The sequence below is a fragment of the Theropithecus gelada genome, chromosome 11, assembly GCF_003255815.1.
Source record: "Theropithecus gelada isolate Dixy chromosome 11, Tgel_1.0, whole genome shotgun sequence".
Lineage (NCBI taxonomy): Eukaryota > Metazoa > Chordata > Mammalia > Primates > Cercopithecidae > Theropithecus > Theropithecus gelada.
This window is the reverse complement of record NC_037679.1, coordinates 70,548,839-70,565,897: the sequence shown is the minus strand read 5'-3', so window position 1 is coordinate 70,565,897 and position 17,059 is coordinate 70,548,839. Positions and strand designations below refer to the sequence as shown.

The 17,059-nt window shown below is 42.3% G+C and overlaps 1 protein-coding gene across 5 annotated transcripts in view; it reads left to right on the top strand.

Moving 5' to 3' along the window:
- ATXN2 (ataxin 2) overlaps window positions 1-17,059 on the top strand; it is a 154,438-nt gene that overhangs the window by 108,944 nt on the left and 28,435 nt on the right. For 3 of the 5 annotated variants that reach the window (XM_025401242.1, XM_025401245.1, XM_025401243.1), the window contains 4 exons: window positions 2,763-3,067; window positions 5,340-5,403; window positions 6,264-6,416; window positions 6,799-6,859. In XM_025401242.1, the coding sequence (XP_025257027.1) occupies window positions 2,763-3,067; window positions 5,340-5,403; window positions 6,264-6,416; window positions 6,799-6,859 (583 nt within the window). Of the gene's footprint in view, window positions 1-2,762; window positions 3,068-5,339; window positions 5,404-6,263; window positions 6,417-6,798; window positions 6,866-17,059 lie in introns of all 5 variants that reach the window. The other 2 variants (XM_025401241.1, XM_025401240.1) reach the window with 1 other exon arrangement.

Sequence of the window (17,059 nt, the reverse complement as noted above, 5' to 3'; positions counted from 1 at the left end):
TAAGAGCTGTGAGCTCTGGTACCTGGAGTTGGGGGAGGGCTGGCACAAGCACTCCCTTGGCCACCCTAGCTGGTGTCTCAGTGGGTCACATGTACCCCAAGTCCACTGGCTTTGAGCCCAGCACAGTACCATGACTTGTCCAGGAATAGCGGTCCTTGTGGTCTAGACTGCCTTTCAAGTTTATTTAAGACCCCAGAGCCCTTTACTCATAGTGGTGGGGCTTACCAAAATTCAGATTCTTTGTTTTTTTTGGCAGAGTTTCGCTCTTATTGCCCAGGCTGGAGTGCGATGACGCGATCTCAGCTCACCACAGCCTCCACCTCCTGGGTTCAAACAATTCTCCTGCCTCAGCCTTCCGAGTAGCTGGGATTATAGGCATGTGCTACCACCCCGGGCTAATTTTTTTGTTTTTTAGTAGAGATGAGGTTTCTCCATGTTGGTCAAGCTGGTCTCAAACTCCTGACCTCAGGTGATCCGTCCGCCTCGGCTTTCCAAAGTGCTGGGATTACAGGCCACAGCGCCCAGCCCGAAATTCAGATTCTCATCACTGGGATGGACAATTCCCCTCTGACTAGGGCTGATCTAAATACTCCCTCTGTGGGTGCTGGCTGAATTCTGTCCTGTGCTGCTTTCCACTATGACAGGGCAGCACTGAGTTTCAATGCAAAATCCCAGTCATTTCTCTCTCTGTCCCGCGAGCACACAGATTCTTTCTCCACCCCACACTGCATTTTGGGGGAATGGCAGGGGTGTTGCAGGGGCAGTTCAAGACCATCTTCCTTATCTTCCTCAGTGCCTTTTTCCTTGATAGGATGTCAAAACCAGGTGCTGTGATCGCTTACCTAATTTTTGGTTCTTATGAAGGTGCTTTCTTGTGTGGATAGTTGTTCAATTTGGTGCTCCTTGTGGGGGATGATCACTGGAGGGTTCTGTTTGGCCACCACGCTCTGTCTCCTCTCCCCTGCTGTCTCTTTTTTTACTTAGGGGTTTAGAATGTCTAACTGACCAATATGTACAGTCAGGTCTCATTCTGAATTCATCTACTTATGACCTTCCAAGCCCACTAGGCCCAGTTCTTAGTCCAGCCTCCATGATGGTACCTCCACATCCTAATTTGCTTCCCTCCAGTTCATTTCGCACAAAGCTGCTGTGTTAATCTTTCTGAACTATAAATCTGCCCAGTACTCTACCCTACTTAAAATTCCTCATTGACTTCCCATTTGCCTTGAGAATTAAAAGCCATACTTAAATTAAAAACATAAAATTAAAAACATAGCTTTTTAATTTTTATTTTTTATTTTTTATTTTTTTTAAATTTTTAGATGGAGTCTTGCTCTGTCACCCAGGCTGGAGTGCAGTGGTGTGATCTTGGCTCACTGCAACCTCCGCCTCCCGGGTTCAAGCGATTCTCATACGTCAGCCTCCCAAGTAGCTGGGATTTACACGTGTGCGCCACCATGCCTGGCTAATTTTTTTTTTATCTTTAGTAGAGACAAGAGTTTCACCATGTTGGCCAGGCTGGTCTGAAACTCCTGACCTCAAGTGTTTCCACCCGCCGTGGCTTCCCAAAATGCTAGGATTATAGGTGTTAGCCACTGCACACAGCCCTGAACATAGCTTTTAAGTTCCTTTATTGTCATATTCCTTTTGGCAAGTCTATCATTTTCTGACTCACTTGTACATGTGTGTCCCACCCTTGGTCCAGCCATTGGTGCTTTGCTTTACTTCTTTATTTTTGTTATTTATTTTATTTTATTATCATTATTATTTTTTAATGAGAACAGGGTATCACTATGTTGCTCAGGCTGGTCTTGAACTCCTGAGCTCAAGCAGTCTGCTTGCCTCAGCCTCCCAAAGTGCTGGAATTACAGTGATGAGCCACTGTGCCTGGGTCATTGGTGCTATCCTTTTACTTTTTTTTTTTTTTTGAGACGGAGTCTCGTTCTGTCACCCAGTCTGGAGTGCAGTGGCATGATCTCGGCTCACTGCAAGCTCTGCCTCCCGTGCTCACACCATTCTCCTACCTCAGCCTCCCGAGTAGCTGGGACTACAGGCGTCCGCCACCATGCCCGGCTAATTTTTGTATTTTTAGTAGAGACGGGGTTTCACCGTGTTAGCCAGGATGGTCTCGATCTCCTGACCTCGTGATCTGCCTGCCTCAGCCTCCCAAAGTGCTGGGATTACAGGCATGAGCCACTGCGCCCAGCCCCCATTGGTGCTATTCTTTTATGTGATAGAGCCATCTTCTCTCTTTTCTTTGGATTTTTAAACATATTCTTCCTTTTACTTAGACTATTCTCCATCCCAAACACCTCTCCTAAACTTCTTTCACACCTTAGACTAGCTGAAACTTCCATTAAGAAACCTTTCTTTTTTATAGGTTGTTTTTTCTATAGAATCTCTTAGCATTTACTCATTTTGTTGTGAAGTGTCTGATCTTATTTAGATGACAAGTATAGGAGGATAGAAATTTTTTCATATTTTTCTCACCCAGCAAGCACAATTTCTGACACGTGGTAGGCATTCAGTAAATATTGAACTTTAGAGGCTAAGACATTTGAGTGCTTTGGTAACTGTGGTTGTGCTATATAGGTATTCTGTTATTGTTAGTTTATAGTAAAAACATTACTCTTAAAGTATGAAAAAAGCCTTATTCAAAACATTTCATGCATATAGTTAATATTACTTTGCTTGTGCTCATGGCAAAAATGGATTATTAAAGTTATTTAAGATATTTAAGTATAATTGTTTCCTTTATTTAGTTACAGCCAAGTTCTACTTCTGAATCTATGGATCAACTACTAAACAAAAATAGAGAGGCAGAAAAATCAAGAGATTTGATCAAAGACAAAATTGAACCAAGTGCTAAGGATTCTTTCACTGAAAATAGCAGCAGCAACTGTACCAGTGGCAGCAGCAAGCCGAATAGCCCCAGCATTTCCCCTTCAATACTTAGTAACACGGAGCACAAGAGGGGACCTGAGGTCACTTCCCAAGGGGTTCAGACTTCCAGTCCAGCATGTAAACAAGAGAAAGATGATAAGGAAGAGAAGAAAGACGCAGCTGAGTGAGTAAACCTGGAACTTAGACCATCCTGTTACTCAGTTAACTTTTTTTTTTTTTTTTTTTTAAAGGCATTTAGGTCCTTCCAACTGTGAAGAATCCATCTGGACTTTTAGACTGCTTCATACATTGCCCTTAGTTTACAAACAGCTAGTCCAAACAAATGACATCTTAAGTAAATTAGGTTATTGCACCCTGTGCTACTCTTCTGTTCTTCCCCTTTTTTGCACCCCAGGGCTAGAAAAACAAGGCATAAATTAAGAAAAGTTTTTCTGTAAATGAACAGGAGTTGAAAAATTGTCAGTTCAGGAGACCTATCTTTACTGGATTCCACTCATTAGTCACCCTCACTGTGCTGCTAGGATGAAAAACTGCCACTGTCAAGGAGAGAAGCATGCGATGCTTCTACTTGGAATTCAAAATATTTTTCATCAGAAACAGTGTTTTAGTTAATGTTTAGATTTGTGAAAATAGACTTAATTCTGCACATTCCGTATATTTGTTAAATGGACTTTCAGGGGCTAACCTCAGAACTTAACTACCATTGACTTAGGTGTTCTGGGTACCAAACAATCCAGTTAAAGCTAAAGTTTTGGAATGCAGCTTATTGATAAACTGGGGACTGCTTATTCTTGATTTGAGGCAAATTTTTTTTAGAGCCATGATTTTCTGCAGGTATGTTATGTAGATAATATCTTCTCACATAAAAATTACTTCATGCTAGAATATTGGTATGTTGACTGGTGGCTCACACCTATAATCCCAGCACTCTGGGAGGCCGAAGCAGGTAGATTACTTGAGGTTAGGAGTTGAAGACCAGCCTGGCCAACATGGTGAAACCCTGTCTCTACTAAAAATACAAAAATTAGCCAGTCATGGTGGTAGGTGCCTATAATCCCAGCTACTCGGGAGGCTGAGGCAGGAGAATTGCTTGAACCCGGAAGGTGGAGGCTGCAGTGAGCCGAGATCATGCCACTGCACTCCAGCCTGGGTGACAGAGCGAGACTCCGTCTCAAAAAGTAATAATAATAAAAGAATACTGGTATGTTAAGAAGTGCTTTTAGGCCGGGCGCGGTGGCTCACGCCTGTAATCCCAGCACTTTGGGAGGCCGAGGCGGGCGGATCACGAGGTCGGGAGATCGAGACCATCCTGGCTAACACGGTGAAACCCCGTCTCTACTAAAAATACAAAAAAAAAATTAGCCGGGCGAGGTGGCGGGCGCCTGTAGTCCCAGCTACTTGGAGGCTGAGGCAGGAGAATGGCTTGAACCTGGGAGGCGGAGCTTGCAGTGAGCCGAGATCGCGCCACTGCACTCCAGCCTGGGCAACAAAGCCAGACTCCGTCTCAAAAAAAAGAAAAAAAAAAAGAAGTGCTTTTAAGGATATTTTATAAGTAGCTACTGTCTTTTCAGCTCAAGTGTTTGTTGATTGGCCAGGCGTGGTGGCTCACGCCTGTAATCCCAGCACTTTGGGAGGCTGACTCAGGCAGATCACTTAAGGTCAGCCTGGCCAAGATGGTGAAACCCCATCTCTACTGAAAAAAAAAAAAAAAAAAAAAATTAGCTGGGTATGGTGGCAGTCGCCTGTAATCTCAGCTACTCAGGAGACTCAGGTAGGTGAATTGCTTGAACTGGGGAGGCAGAGGTTACAGTGAGCCAAGATTGCACTGCTGCCTGAGCAACAGAGTGGGACTCTGAAGGAGAAAATAAAGTATTTTTTGATTGCCTTTGAGAGGAGCAGTTGTATATTACTCAGATTTTTAAAAAATTGTTCTTTTATGACTATATTCTTTAAGGGTTTAAGGAATTGGCAATATAAGTGCGTATGTTTCAATAAAGAGGATTAGTGATCTTCTAGTGAGAACAGTTTAAATCTATGTTTAGCAGTGTTTCTTTTTTTTTCTTGAGACGACGGAGTCTCGCCCTGTCGCCCAGGTTGGAGTGCAGTGGTGCGATCTCGGCTCACTGCAAGCTCCGGCTCCCGGGTTCACGCCATTCTCCTGCCTCAGCCTCCCAAGTAGCTGGGACTACAGGCGCCACCACCACGCTCGGCTAGTTTTTTGTATTTTTAGTAGAGACGGGGTTTCACCGTGTTAGCCAGGATGGTCTCAATCTCCTGACCTTGTGATCCGCCCGTCTCAGCCTCCCAAAGTGCTGGGATTACAGGCTTGAGCTACCGCGCCCGGCCTAGCAGTTTTTTTAAAATTGTCAAGTATGGAAGATTTTAGAACAACATAAAGTCCATGTAGATTTCACTGGCCTTTTTTTTTTTTTCAGGCAAGTTAGGAAATCAACATTGAATCCTAATGCAAAGGAGTTCAACCCACGTTCCTTCTCTCAGGTAGGTTTATTACTTTCTTCGAGGTTATTTAGTCCCCTAAAAAGAAAAATTAGTAGTCCTTCTTCCATACCTGTCATCTGAATTTTGTTTTAGTATGCTAAAACAACCTTCTTTCTTTTTCTTACATGGCCATTAATGAATACTTTTTAGACATTAAAAAAAGGTCTTTGTTTTGTCATCAGTTAGATGTGATCTTGGGCAAATCTTTGAATTTCTCTGACCCAGAATTTGCTATCAGGTTTATAAATATGTCCTCTGCACCTGAGGGTTTTGCATCCTGGATTCAACCAACCATGGATCAAAAATATAGTTAGGATAATCTGTACTGAACACATGCAGACTTTTCCTTGTCTTTATTCCAAAATGATACAGTAAAGCATTTACTTTGTTTTAGGTATTATAAGTAATCTAGAGATGACGTAAAGTATATAGGAGGATATGCATAGGTTGTATGCAAATACTTCACAATTTTATATAGGGGACTTGAGCATTCTAAGACTTTGGTATCTTCGTAGTGTACTGTAACCAATCCACAGATACCAAGAGATGACTGCTATTATTATTATTCTACTGAGATCATAAGGTATATTTATTTTTAATTTTTAAAAACACTTCCACCAGTTTCTTAAAAATCACTGCCACTGTTTTTAATATTTTTTAATTGGCAAAGTTTTAAGTTTCTACTGAAACGTTTTTTCTTTTATTGAAATGTGAAAATTGATGTGCTATGTTTTTGTTTTCAATAAAAGGGAAATAGTTAAAGCAAGTAAAATTAGACAGATTGGGAAAATCAGTCTTTAAATTGCAATAATAGTTCATTTATTACCTTGAAATAATTGAATTTATTGTTGTTTTTGTAGCCAAAGCCTTCTACTACCCCAACTTCACCTCGGCCTCAAGCACAACCTAGCCCATCTATGGTGGGTCATCAACAGCCAACTCCAGTTTATACTCAGCCTGTTTGTTTTGCACCAAATATGATGTATCCAGTCCCAGTGAGCCCAGGCGTGCAAGTAAGTCATAGAATTTGATGTTCACTTAGCCTCCCTAATTGTTTGTATCTGACACCAAGCACTCTTAGGTTTTCAGTGACTTGAGGGTGTGATGGTTATGCATAGCCATTTGAAACAGAGAGGCATGCAGAGATTCAATGTGATATTAAGTATAAGGACCTAAATCTGAGAATGTTTTCTGTGAAAAAGATAGTTTAGATTTACTTTAGTTTGGGGTTTGTTCCTTTTAGCTGTGGGTATGATCTAATTTTTAAATGACTAATAGAGAAAATCAGGAAACCTTCTCATGCCTAGCTCTCTAGCAATATAAAACTAAGAGCGACAGAATACCTTGTTATTATCATAGGAGCCTAATGTTAATTTTTTTTTTTATTCTCTCAAGCCTTTATACCCAATACCTATGACGCCCATGCCAGTGAATCAAGCCAAGACATATAGAGCAGGTAAAGGTGAGAATAATCCTGCCTGTGTTTGCTTGTAGTTCGCATGCTGCATGAATTGAGTAACTAAGTTTATAATGAATAAATAGTTGTAGTTTAGCTCTGACTTTTTGATGAGGCTATGCTTTGGCTTTTGATGAACAACATTACATAGATATTCACATGGATTTTACAAACAAAAACAGGAGAGGAGAGATGCCCATCAATTGTGATTGTATAGTATCCTCTTCAAAAAGAGTAATTGGAGGCCAGGTATGATGTCTCACACCTGTAATTTTAGCATTTTGGGAGGCCAAGGTAGGAGGGTTGCTTAAGCTCAGGAGTTCAAGATCAGCCTGGACAACAGAGACCTTGTCTCTACTAAAATTCAAAAAAATTAGCTGGGCATGATGGCATACGCCTGTAGCCCCCGCTATTTGGGGGACTAAGGCAAGAAGATCACTTGAGCCCAGGAAGTAGAGGCTGCAGTGAGCTGTGACTGCGCCACTGCCGTCCAGCCTGGGCGACAGAGTGAGACCCCGTCTCAAAAATAAATACTAGCCGGGCGCGGTGGCTCATGCCTGTAATCCCAGCACCGAGGCAAGGCGGGTGGATCACCTGAGGTCAGGAGTTTGAGACCAGCCTGGCCAGCATGGTGAAACCCCATCTCTACTAAAATACAAAAATTAGCTGGACACGGTGGCGCCCGCTGCCCATAATCCCAGCTGCTAGGCGGGGATGAGGTAGAAGAATTTCTTGAACCTGGGAGGCAGGGGTTGCAGTGAGCCAAGATCGTGCCACTGCACTTCAGCCTGGGCAACAGAGTGAGACTCCATCTCAAAACAAACAAACAAACAAAAAAACAGACTAATTGGCTGGACACAGTAGCTCCATGCCTGATATCCCAGCTGGAGGAAGACTTGAGCCCATGAGTTTGAGAGCAATGTGGGCAATTTAGCGAGACCCTATCTCAAAAAAAAAAAAAAAAAAAAAGTAATTCCAAGGCTTTTTAATCTGAAATCTGATTTAAATCTGAACTTAAATTTGAAGAAGAGGGTTCGCTACATTAATTTACTAGATTGCTAACCTTGCTTTATATATACCTACGGTTATTTCCCCAAAGCTAGAATTTCTTTTGAAGCAGAGGGGCAGCTAACTTCAACCAATGTTGAAATCCTATTAGAAGGTTGTTTCGGCCAGGCTTGGTGGCTCCGCGTGTAATTCCAGCACTTTGAGAGGCTGAGGTGGGCACATCGCATGACCCGGGAGTTTTAAGACCAGCCTGGGCAACATGGCAAAAACCCGTCCCTACAAAAAAAAAAATAGAGATCTTAGCCAGCCGTAATGGTGTGTTCCTCGAGTCCTAGCTACTTGGGAGACTGAGGTGGGAGGATCAATTGAACCCAGAATGTCCAGGCTGCAGGGAACTGTGACTGAACCACTGGGCTCCAGCCTGGGTGAAAGAGCAAAACCCTGCCTCAAAAAGAAAAAAAAAGATGGATGTTTCTACATTAAAATGAGGGAGTTGTTGTATAATCTAGTTGCATAAACTAGTATTTTGTGCTTGTGTGGTTAAAGAGCCTTCATAGAAAAAATCCCCCATTTTTCTTAAAAGGAAATCTTTTGGCCAGGCGTGGTGGCTCACACCTATAAGCCCAACACTCTGGGATGCCGAGGTGGGCAGATCAGTTGAGGTCAGGAGTACGAAACCATCCTGGCCAACATGGTGAAAACCCGTCTGTACTAAAAATACAAAAATTAGCTGGGTGTGGTGGTGCGTGCCTGGGTGACAGAGCGAGACTCCATCCAAAAAAAAAAAAAAGAGAAGAGTTCTTTTAATGTTGGAAAATGCTAAAGGGTTTCGTTTTTGCCAATCAGTTAATTTAGAATGGTTAATTTCTATCAGTTGAGAAACTACAGAAAGTAGAATAATTTATACAGAAAACATATTTCTCAGTGCCCAGTAATTGCCTTTCTGACATAAAGTTTTCATTTTTCCTGAATTAAGATTTCCTCAATGTGTTTTTGGGGTGTTTTGTGTGTGTGTGTGTGTGTGTGTGTGTGTGTGTTTGTGTTTTAATTATTTATTTATTTATTTTTTTGCATACAGGATCTCGCTTTGTTGCTGAGGCTGGAGTGCAGTGGTGCTATCATGGCTCAGTGCAGCCTTGACCTCCTGGGCTCAAGCGATCCTTCCCTCTCAGTCCCCTGGATAGCAGGGACTACAGGTGCACACCACCACACCTAGCTAATTTTTCTATTTTTTGAAGAGATGGGTTTTGCCATGTTGCCCAGGCTGGTCTCAAACTCATGGGCTCAAGCTATCAGCTTGGCTCCACTTCCCAAAGTGCCTGCACCCAGCCGATTTTCTCAATGTTTGATGTAATTGTGATTTCATGGAATTTTTTTTTTTTTTTTGGGAGACAGAGTCTTGCTGCATCGCCCAGGCTGGAGTGCAGTAGCCGGATCTCAGCTCACTGCAAGCTCCGCCTCCCGGGTTCACGCCATTCTCCTGCCTCAGCCTCCCACGTAGCTGGGACTACAGGTGCCCGCCACCACGCCTGGCTAATTTTTTTGTATTTTTTAGTAGAGACGGGGTTTCACTGGGTTAGCCAGGATGGTCTTGATCTCCTGACCTCATGATCCACCCGTCTCGGCGTGATTTCATGGATGTTAACTAAAAAAATTTTCGTTTTCTCAGTATGCTATTTTTTTTCTTTTTTGCCTTAGAACATATGAATCTGTTGAAAGAACTCTGCCTGAAATAATGTAATCAGATTATAGAGTTTAATCTTATTTTCAGGGCCTGTAAAAATTCTGAGAAGAAAGTGGGTTTTTGTTTTTTTTTTTTTTGCTACCGTTTTAATGTAATGTTAAGGTGTTCATGTATCACTAGAAGGTGTAGCTGTTTTCAGTGATTACTTAAAACAATGCAATGGGAACTTTTTGTTGTCGTTAAAATGTAAAAGATTACTGTAGTAAGAGCAAGCATGACAGTTTGGCTCTCTGATGGGAGAGTCACATTCTAACTTTATGGAGGTGCTGTCTTTTTAATAGAAATGATATACTCAGAGGGTGGGCACAGTGGCTTATGCCTGTAATCCCAGCATGTTAGGAGGCCGAGGTGGGTGGATCATGAAGTTAGGAGTTTGAGACCATCCTGGCCAACATGGTGAAACCCGTCTCTACTAAAAATACAAAAATTAGCCTAGCGTGGTGGTACGCATCTGTAATCCTAGCTACTCGGGAGGCTGAGGCAGGAGAATTGCTTGAACCCGGGAGGCAGAGGTTGCCGTGAGCCAAGATGGCACCATTAACTGACTTGTTTAACTGACTTCCTTTGTACTTTTTTTTCCCTTTGTTGAAGTATTTAAAACAAATCTCAGACATCATGTTATTTAATTCCTACATCCTCAATGTGTATCTTTTTTAAAACAGGAATTTTTCTTTGGTACCCATAGTGCTGTTACCACATTTTATAAAATAAATAGTAATTTGGCCGGGCGTGGTGGCTCACGCCTGTAATCCCAGCACTTTGGGAGGCCGAGGCGGGTGGATCACCTGAGGTCGGGAGTTCGAGACCAGCCTGACTAACATACAGAAACCCTGTTTCTACTAAAAATACAAAAATTAGCTGGGCGTGATGGCGCATGCCTGTAATCCCAGCTATTCAGGAGGCTGAGGCAGGAGAATCACTTGAACCCGGGAGGCAGACGTTGCGGTGAGCCGAGATCAAGCCAATGCACTCCAACCTGGGCAATAACAGCAAAACTCCGTCTCAAAAAAAAAAAAAAAAAAAAAAAAGACCATCCTGGCTAACACAGTGAAACCCCATCTCTACTAAAAATAAAAAAAATTAGCTGGGCCTGGTGGCGGGTGCCTGTAGTCCCAACCACTTGGGAGGCTGAGGCAGGAGAATGGCGTGAACCCGGGAGGCAGAGCTTGCAGTGAGCCCAGATGGCACCACTGCATTCCAGCCTGGGTGACAGAGCAAGACTCCATCTCAAAAAATAAAAATAAATGAAAAATAAACAGATAGATAGGTAGATAGATAATAGATAGATAGATAGTAATTCAGTGGTAACCACACATAGTCAAATCACCCTAATTGAGTCAAGAATATATTCTTGCAGCTGGTTTGTTTTGAATATAGATTACATTTATTGTATCTCTTTGTAGTTCCCCTGCCTTTTCCCTTATTGCTTTGTATCAGAAGCCAGTTGTTCTGTGGTATGTCATGCATTCTCAATTTTTCTGTTTTCTTCTTGGGATGTCATTGATTACATCTGAGTTCATTTTGGGTTGGGGAGACAAATACTAAATGGTTCTGTGTGCGTTGTATCATATGTCAGGAGGCACACAATATCTTTTCCTACTTTTAATTATGAAATGATTGAGAGCTCAAGTGGTAATACCCTGCTCCCCTATCCCACCACCTCCCCATTGTAAGTTTTCTATTAATCTTTTATCTAATTCATTATTAATTTAATGCTTAACATCATTTTTTTCTTTAGGGCTATGGTACTCAAATTTTGGTGTGCAGTATAAACCTTTGGGGAGAGCTTGCTAAAAACATAGATTGCTTGATCCCATCTCCAGATTTTCTGATTCAGTAGGTTTGGGGCATAGGCTGAGAATTTGCATTTCTATTGCAATTTATAAAACCACCTCCCAAGTAATGCCGCTGGTCTAGGGCTATACACTGAAAACCACTGCAATTGGGGGTTTGTAAAGGGTGATTTCTGAATTCCTAGCTTTCTTCTGTGTTTATTAGCTGGAATTATTCTGTAAAGGACTGTTGTTTTCAATTGGGAGTATTTGGTTATCCTGAAATAATTTGTACAAGAAAGACAGGATAAATTCTTAATTGTTTTCAATTTTCAGAGTGAGGAGTTGGTGCCCTTGTTACTTCCCAACAGTGCCCACAAAGTTTTGCTTTTGTTTTTTTAAAGGGTGTATCCTCTCCCAACATTCTTATTTATTTATTCTTACTGTTTTAAAAAGTATTATGAATGCATGGATTTTTATATATTCATTGTATCATGTATTCTTTTTTGTTACTCTCATTGTCCCATCTTTGATGAATGGGAACCCGTTCAAGTTGGCTCCTGCAAAACTTTATTGCCTTGATTAGCTATCCCTCCAAGGTACCCTGATTTCTTTTTGCTGGGAAATAGTATTTTAAAATCATTATCTGGTCATTGGCGCTAATTACTGTTGCAGTATTGCTTCTAGGCATTTTCCAGACTAAACTAGGAAATATCACTGTAGGCCAGGTGCAGTGGCACCTGTATCCCAGCACTTTGGGAGGCTGGGGTGGGCAGATCACTTGAGGTCAGAAGTTCAAGAGCGTCTTGGCCCACATGATGAAACCCTGTCTCTACTAAAAATGCAAAAATTAGCTGGGTGTGGTGGTGTGCACCTGTAGTCCCTGCCACTTGCGAGGCTGAGGCAGGAGAATCACTTGAACCCAGGAGGTTGAGGTTGTGGTGAGCCGAGATTGTGCCACTGCCCTCCAGCTCTGGGCAATAGAGTGAGACGAGAAAGGAAGAAAGGAAGAGAGAGAACTTTTTAAAATCAGAAATTTAAATTAATATTTCCAAGTCAAGTTAACATTGTAAGATTTTTACTTTTTACTATGACTTCATGGTTTATCTCTTATTCTTTTACACTGAAGCTTTGGTTACTAAAAATAGTAACTATTATGATATTGCATAACAATTTATCACAAAGCTTAGCTACTAAAACAAACATTTCTTATTTCACACAGTTCCTGAGGGTCAGAAATCCAGGAATAGCTTAGCTGAGTGGTTTCTGTCTCGTCTCTTATGAAGCTGTTGACAGTGTTGGCTAGGATTGCAGTTATCCGAAGGGGTAACTGGGGCTAGAGGATGTGCATTCAAATTCGAAACTGTTGGTCGGCCACGTGGGCTTCACAGCCCCTAGTCATGACGTGGCAGCTGGCTTCTCCCAAAATGCATAGTTCAGAGAAACAGTCCCAAACAGAAGCTGCAGCATGTTTTACAACCTAATCTTGAAAGTGGCATATCATCAATTAATGTTCTACACTGTTGGTCATACAGAGTGACCCTGGTGTACAGCATGGGAGGGGACTGAAAACAGGAGTTAGATCATCAAGGACCATCTTAGAGGTCTGCTTATTTACATTTTCATACAGAGTATATACAGTATCTTCAAAATTATTATTATCTAATTGTTAGACTACAGAATAAATTTTGAGATGTCTTTGGAGTATTAGTTTTTCTCAGTATCTGTTTCAGTAATTCTTTAAGTGCCAGTTTTCACAGTGTGACATCCTTGTTAATTCCACAGTACTAACTTCTAAAGTTGCTAAGTGTTACATCGACAGTGTGATAAATAGGTAGTTAATCCAGTCGAGTTTGTTTTTCATATTTAGAGATAGCTATTTTTTCATCTGCAAATTATTTGTATGCTTTTAAAGTGAAAATTATGTAAAAAGATGCCATTCATGAAGGCTGGGCTTAATGTCCGCACGCCTGTAATCCTACCATTTTGGGAGGCTGATGAAGTGAGAGGATCGCTTGAGCACTGGAGTTTGAGATTAGCCTGGACAACATAGCAAAACCCCATCTCTACAAAAAAATTTAAAAATTGGCTGAGCATGTGGCATGTAACTGTAGTTCTAGCTCCTTAGGAGGCTGAGGTGGAGGATCACTTGAGCCCAGGAGGTAGAGGCTGCAGTGAGCTGTTACTGTGCCACTGCACTCCAGCCTGGGTAGCAGAGCAAGACCCTATCTCAAAAAAACAAAGATGCATTCAGAGAAGTCTTGCTTATATCCCAGTCCTGTCCACCCGTGTCTTCCCTCATCCCGTCATCTGTAGGGGATCATTACAATTTTTAAATTTATCCTTACATGTTTACTTTTGCACATTTACATTTGTTTATTTTTAAAAAATAGCTTTATTTAGACATTATTCACATACCATGAAATTTATCCATTTAAAGTATACTGTTTCATGGTTTTTAGTATAATCTTAGAGTTGTGTAGTCATCACCACAATCAACTTTAGTACCTTTTAATCACCACCAAAAGAAACTTTGTACCCTTTAGCAGTTACTCCCCTTCGCTCCCCTCTTTCTCCCTCCTCCATATAGCCTAGGCATACGAATCTTATTTTTCTTCTCTACAGATTTACCTATTCTGAATATGTCATTATAATAGTATCATGTTATGTGTAGCCTTTTGTGACTGGCTTCTTTCACCTGTGTTCTCAAGGCTCATCCATGTTGTGACATGTGATAGTATTTCAATCTTTTTTTTTTTTTTTTTTTTTGAGACGGAATCTGGCTCTGTCACCCAGGCTGGAATGCAGTGGTGTGATCTTGGCTCATTGCAACCTCCACCTCCCAGGTTTAAGCGATTCTCGTGTCTCAGTCTCCCAAGTAGCTGGGATTACGGGTGTCTGCCACTACACCAGGATAAGTTTTTGTTATTATTTTTTTGAGATGGAGTTTCTCTCTTGTTGCCCAGCCTGGAGTACAATGGTGTAATCTCGGCTCACTGCAACCTCTGCCTCCTAGGTTCAAGCGATTCTCCTGCCTCGTCCTCCTGTGTAGCTGGGATTACAGTGACCTGCCACCACACCCAGCTGATTTTTGTATTTTTAGTAGAGACAGGGTTTCACCATGTTGGCCAGGGTGGTCTCGAACTCCTGACCTCAGGTGATCCACCCGTCTCGGCCTCCCAAAATGCTGGGATTACAGGCGTGAACCACCATGCCCGACCTAACTTAAAAAATATATATATATATTTTTTTTTTTAACCTTTTTTTTTTTCTTTTTCTTTTTTTGAGATAGAGTCTCACTCTGTTGCCCAGTCTGGAGTGCGGTAGTGGGATCTCGACTCACTGCAACCTCCACCTCCTAGGTTCAAGTGATTCTCCTGCCTCAGCCTCCTGAGTAACTGGGATTACAGGCATGCACTACCATGCCCAGATGATTTTTGTAGTTTTATTAATAGTAGAGAAAGGGATAGCTGGGCGTGGTGGCTCACGCCTGTAATCCCAGCACTTGGGGAGGCCAACGTCGGCAGATCACGAGGTCAGGAGATCAAGACCATCCTGGCTAACACAGTGAAACCCCGTCTCTACTAAAAATACAAAAAATTAGCCAGGTGTGGTGGCAGGCGCCTGTAGTCCCAGTTACTCAGGAGGCTGAGGCAGGAGAATGGCATGAACCTGATGACAGTGAGCCGAGATGGCACCACTGCACTCCAGCCTGGGCGACAGAGTGAGACTCCGTCTCAAAAAAAAAAAAAAAAAACCATAGTAGACAAAGGGCTTTGCCATGTTGGCCAGGCTGGTCTTGAACTCCTGGCCTCAAGTCATCCACCTCCTTCAGCCTTCCAAAGTGCTGGGATTATAGGTGTGAGCCACTGCTCCTGGCCTAAATATACCACTTTTACCTATCATCAGTTGATGGACATTTGGGTTATTTCCTTTTTCTGGTAATGAGTAATGCTGCTGTGGACATTCATGTACAAATTTTCATATGAGGCTGGGAGCAGTGGCTCTTGCCTATAATCCCAGCACTCTGGGAGGCTGAGGTGGGCAGATGACTTGAGGTCAGGAGTTTGAGACCAGCCTGGCCAACATGGTGAAATCCCATCTCTACTAAAAATACAAAAATTACCCTGGCATGGTAGCGTGCACCTGTAATCCCACAGGGTAGCGTGCACCTGTAATCCCAGCTATTCAGGAGACTGAGGCAGGAGCATCTGAATCGCTTGAACCCGGGAGGCGGAGGCTGTGGTGAGCTGAGATCACGCCACTGCACCCCAGCCTGAGTGAAAGAGTGAGACTCTATCTCAAAAGAATAAATAAATAAATTTTTTTTTTCATGTGGCCTTAGATTTTCATTTCTCCTGAAGAGGAATTGCTGTGTTGGAACTGCCAAACTTTTCCAAAGCAGCTGCATCATTTTGTATTTCTTTCAGTAATGTACAAGTGTTCCAGTTTCTCCACGTCCTTATAAATAACCGATACTGTCTTTGGTTTGGGTTTTGTCCATTCTTGTGGTTATGAAGTGTTATTGTGGTTTTTTGTATTTTTGTTTTGCTTTGAGATGAAGTCTCACTCTGTCGCCCAGGCTGGAGCAACCTTCGCTTCCTGAGTTCAAGCAATTCTCCTGCCTCACCCTTCCAAGTAGCTAGGGCTACAGGCATACGCCACCACGCCAGGCTAATTTTCGTATTTTTTGTAGAAATGGAGCTTCTCCACGCTTCTCAGGCTGGTCTCGAATTCCTGAGCTCAAGCGATCCCCCTACTTCAGCCTCCAGAGTGGCTGGGATTATAAGCGTGCACCACTGTGCCTGGCCCATTTTTGTATTTTTAGTAGAGACGGAATTTCACCATGTTGGCCAGGCTGGTCTTGAACTCCTGACCTCAAATGATCCGCCTGCCTCACCTTCCCAAAGCACTGAGATTTTAGACGCGAGCCACTGTGCCCAGACTATAGGTTATCTTTTTACTTGCTTGATGGTGTTCTTTGTAACACGGTTTTTAATTTTGATGAAGTTCAATTTATCTGTTTGTTTTTTATTTTCTTGCTTGCACTCCTGATGTCATATCAAACAAAGCATTGCCTAACACAAGGCCACAGAGATTCACCCCTATGAAACTCCCATAAAACGCCTATGATTTTATAGGTTAGCTCTTAACGTTTAGGTCTACAATCTCTTTTGAGTTAATTTTTGTATATGATATGAGAGTAGTGGTCCAGGTTTTTCTTTTTGCTTGTGGATATCCATTGTCCCTACCTCATTTGTTGAAAAGACTCCTTTCCTCTTGTTTGTTTATTTGTTTTTGAGATGGAGTCTTGCTGTCGCCCAGGGTGGAGTGCAGTGGCGCTATCCCAGCTCACTGCAACCTCCGCCTCCCAGATTCAAGCGATTCTCCTGCCTCAGCCTTCTGAGTAGCTGGGATTACAGGGGTGTGCCACCACACCCAGCTAATTTTTGAATTTTCAGTAGAGACGGAGTTTCACCATGTTGGTCAGGCTGGTCTTGAACTCCTGACCTTGTGATCTGCCTGCCTCCTAGCACTCTGGGAAGCTGAGAGGCTGAGGTGGGAGGATCACTTGAGCTCAGGAGTTTGAGACCAGCCTGTACCATTAAGCCTGGCTAATTTTAGAATTTATCTTAAAGTATAAAATGTGAATCCAATTTATCTTGTTCTAAATGA